Source organism: Chrysochloris asiatica, unplaced genomic scaffold (assembly GCF_000296735.1).
Source record: "Chrysochloris asiatica unplaced genomic scaffold, ChrAsi1.0 scaffold00034, whole genome shotgun sequence".
NCBI lineage: Eukaryota > Metazoa > Chordata > Mammalia > Afrosoricida > Chrysochloridae > Chrysochloris > Chrysochloris asiatica.
Window position 1 is genome coordinate 16,746,798 of NW_006408552.1, and position 3,552 is coordinate 16,750,349.

Below are 3,552 nucleotides of genomic sequence, written 5' to 3' on the forward strand. Positions count from 1 at the left end.
CATTGCTTGTTTTGTTTTGTTTTTCCCTTTAACTGGCTGGGCTGTAACTCATGAAAAGTCTATTTCTGGCAAAGCGCTGCTACAGTTTGCTGTTGTTGTAAAGTGCCACCAAGTTGGTACTGATTCACAGCACCCCAGTACAGGCCTTCCAAAGCTTCAAATCTGCGGGAGCAGAAAGCCTCATCTTTCTCCCACAACTGTTACAATAAGTGGAGGGGGAGAAAAAAGGGAAAAAAAATTGAAACAAAAAGTTTAGTTTGCATGATTTCAAAAGTAGGTTTAGATTCTTAAACTCGTTCTTTCTCCTACCCTGCTACATGTGTATTAAAAACTTTGGTTGAGGTTACCCCACATGGTTCATTTAAATCTTTGTTGTTGGTAAGTGCCATCAAGTTGGTTTTGACTCATAGCAACTCTGTATAGGGTTTCTGAGGAGCGGCTGGTGGATTTGAACTATTATTCTTGTGGTTTGTAGTCCAGCGCTGATTCTATAGCTGTGTATTTAAACCTTTACTTCTTTTAAAATCAAGATGTTAAATAGAAGATTTCAACTAAGTTATACTGTTTATTTCAACAAGGCTCCAGAGTAGTATTGAAATTACTGCACAGTATTATAAGTCTCTTAGGGTTAATAGGCTGCCAAAAGAACAAACACATCTATCTTGGAAGAAGTACAGCCAGAACGTTTCTCTGAAGTGAGCAACGCAAAACGGTCCCACATACTTGGGATATTGATTGTTAGAAGGGAGTAGTTCCTGAGAATGATGTCATACTCATGAAAGTGGAGGGTCAGTGAAAAAGAGGAAGACCCCTAACAAAATGGATTGACACAGTGGCAGCAAACAAGGGCTTACACATAACAACACAGTGAGGACAGTACAGAACTGGCAGTTTTACATTCTGTTGTATGTGGGGTTGCTACAAGTTGGAACTGACTCCACGGTACCTATCAATAGCATGAGACATATCAAAACATGAAAATGAGGAAATACGACAAAATTTGCTAAAACAAACCATTTCTTTTTTAAACCATCAATTGCCCATAAAAATGACACTAAGGAATATCACACAATGCATTTGAACTTTCAATCCAGATTTTAAATGACTACAAGAACATTTCTGAATCCATCTGTCATAAGGATATGATCAGCACAAGAGAATGCCTGGCTTGTTTTACATGTATTCACAAAGTTCACTTTCCATACTCATCCATCAAGTCTGAAGGAGCGAGAATTCCAAATGAATATGAATAATAGATAGGCAGAAAAACATCCCAATTCACACAATTGCAATAATGGGGTTCCAAACATGGAATAAGACTAAGTACCAACAATAATGGTACCCTCAAATCCAAGGAGGTTACGGAATACAGACGCTATGAGATACGCTTGAAACAAATGGTCATCTCCAGCTCTGATGGAATCCCTGACAGAGTGCATAATGCTTACAATTTCTATTCCTGTCATAAGACATTGACTTTGAATCTGCTGTACCACAGCACTTGACCACAAGGTCTGGGCACTTTAAACTTCCCAACCGCTTCACAGAAACAGCATCACTATGAGTTAGAACAGATTCGATTACACTTAACAAGACTACCATTAGTTAAGAAGTCTTGGGGTGGTGGTGTAGGATAAGCACTGGATTGTAATCCCAAGGGTGACAGTTGAAACTCACCAGCTGCTCCTCAGAAATGTATACAGGGTTGCTGTGAGTGGGAATAGACTTGATGACACTCAACAACAACCTTTAGTAAAAGGAATAACGACAACTGATGTTGTGTGTCATCGAGTTGATTTTGACTCACAGTGACCCCGAAGAAGGTTACTGAGGCTTATCTTTATGGGATTAGAAAGTGTCATCTTTTCTGGTGGATTCGAATTGCTGACCTTGCAGTTAGCCCAACATGTGACCCACTAAGCACCCTAACTACAATGTTGTTGTTGTTGGTAAGTGCCGTCGAGTCAGTTACGATCCATAGCGACCCTGTACAGGGTTTCCGAGGGTGTAAATCTTTACGGGAGTAGAAAGCCTCATCTTTCTCCCATGGAGCAGCTGGTAGTTTCGAACTGCTGACCTTAAGGTTCGTAGCCCGATTCATAACCACTACGCTACCAGAGCTCCTTTTAGAAAAGCTAAAAAATCCCCGTCACTGAAGTGGATGTTTACTAAGCAATCAAACTAAACAAAAACTGTTAGGGTTGTCAGCCCTTTCAATAACCCAATTAAAGCCTCTTTTCTTTATTCCACTGCCATCTTTCCGATTCCAATTTCTAGTGACGCTGCAGGACAGAGCAGAGCTGCCTCAAAGGGTTTCCACCACCTAAAGAAGGATATCATGCCTGGTGAAGTAGAGGGTCAGCAAAAAAGGGGAAGGACCCTCCCCTGCAAAGAGATGGACTGACACAGTGGCTGTAACAATGGATTCAGATGAGGGTGAGACTGCAGCAGTGCAGGGTAGTGCTCCAGAACATTCTGTCATACACGGGGTCCCTGTGAACCATTCAGTCATACACGGGGTCCCTGTGAACCATTCTGTCATACACGGGGTCCCTGTGAACCATTTTGTCATACACGGGGTCCCTGTGAACCATTCTGTCATGCACGGGGTCCCTGTGAACCAGTCTGTCATACACAGGGTCCCTGTGAACCAGTCTGTCATACACGGGGTCCCTGTGAACCATTCTGTCATACACGGGGTCCCTGTGAACCATTCTGTCATACACGGGGTCCCTGTGAACCATTTTGTCATACACGGGGTCCCTGTGAACCATTTTGTCATACAAGGGGTCCCTGTGAACCACTCTGTCATACACAGGGTCCCTGTGAACCACTCTGTCATACACGGGGTCCCTGTGAACCACTCTGTCATACACGGGGTCCCTGTGAACCACTCTGTTGTGCACGGGGTCCCTGTGAACCATTCCGTCATACACGGGGTCCCTGTGAATTACTCTATTGTAGATGGTGTCCCTGTGAACCATTCTGTTGTACAAGGGGTCCCTGTGAACCATTCTGTCGTGTACAGGGTCCCTATGAGTCGGAACCACTCCAATGGCACCTGAAAATAATCTTTACAGAAGCAAACTGCCATTGTTAAGTGCCATGGAGCTCCTTCTGACTCATAGAGACCCTGGGTAGAGTTTGAACCAGCAGCCTTTCAGTAAGCAGTCCAGTGTTCATCCGACAGCGCCATATCAGGACTCCACAGAAGCATATTCCAGGTCTTTTACTCTGCAGACCCGCTGGGTAGGTTTTCTTGCATTTTTATACAAATAAGGCTCACATTATGTGCTTTTGACAACTGAACAGTCCTCACATATTCCTACGCAAATTATGTTAATTTTAAGGGCTTGGTTGGCAAAAAATATATAACACATGCATTATTTACATACAATACAGTAAACCAGGAACCTTTTTGGTTTGTAGTCCGGCACTTAGCCATTGAGTCACCGAAACTCACTGTGTAAATACCTATTTATATGTTATTGTATTTAAGAGCCACTGAGTTGATTCCAACTCATAGCAACCCTGTATAGAGTTTTCGAGGAG

At 42.9% G+C, this 3,552-nt stretch overlaps 1 protein-coding gene across 1 annotated transcript; it reads right to left on the reverse strand.

Annotated features, from left to right (window-relative positions):
• Positions 1–2,504: 2,504 nt before the first annotated feature.
• LOC102833751 (repetitive proline-rich cell wall protein 2-like) lies at positions 2,505–3,014 on the reverse strand. The gene has a single exon (XM_006859874.1). It carries the CDS (start codon positions 3,012–3,014, stop codon positions 2,505–2,507), a length of 510 nt encoding a protein of 169 aa, XP_006859936.1.
• Between the last annotated feature and the right edge of the window lie 538 nt (positions 3,015–3,552).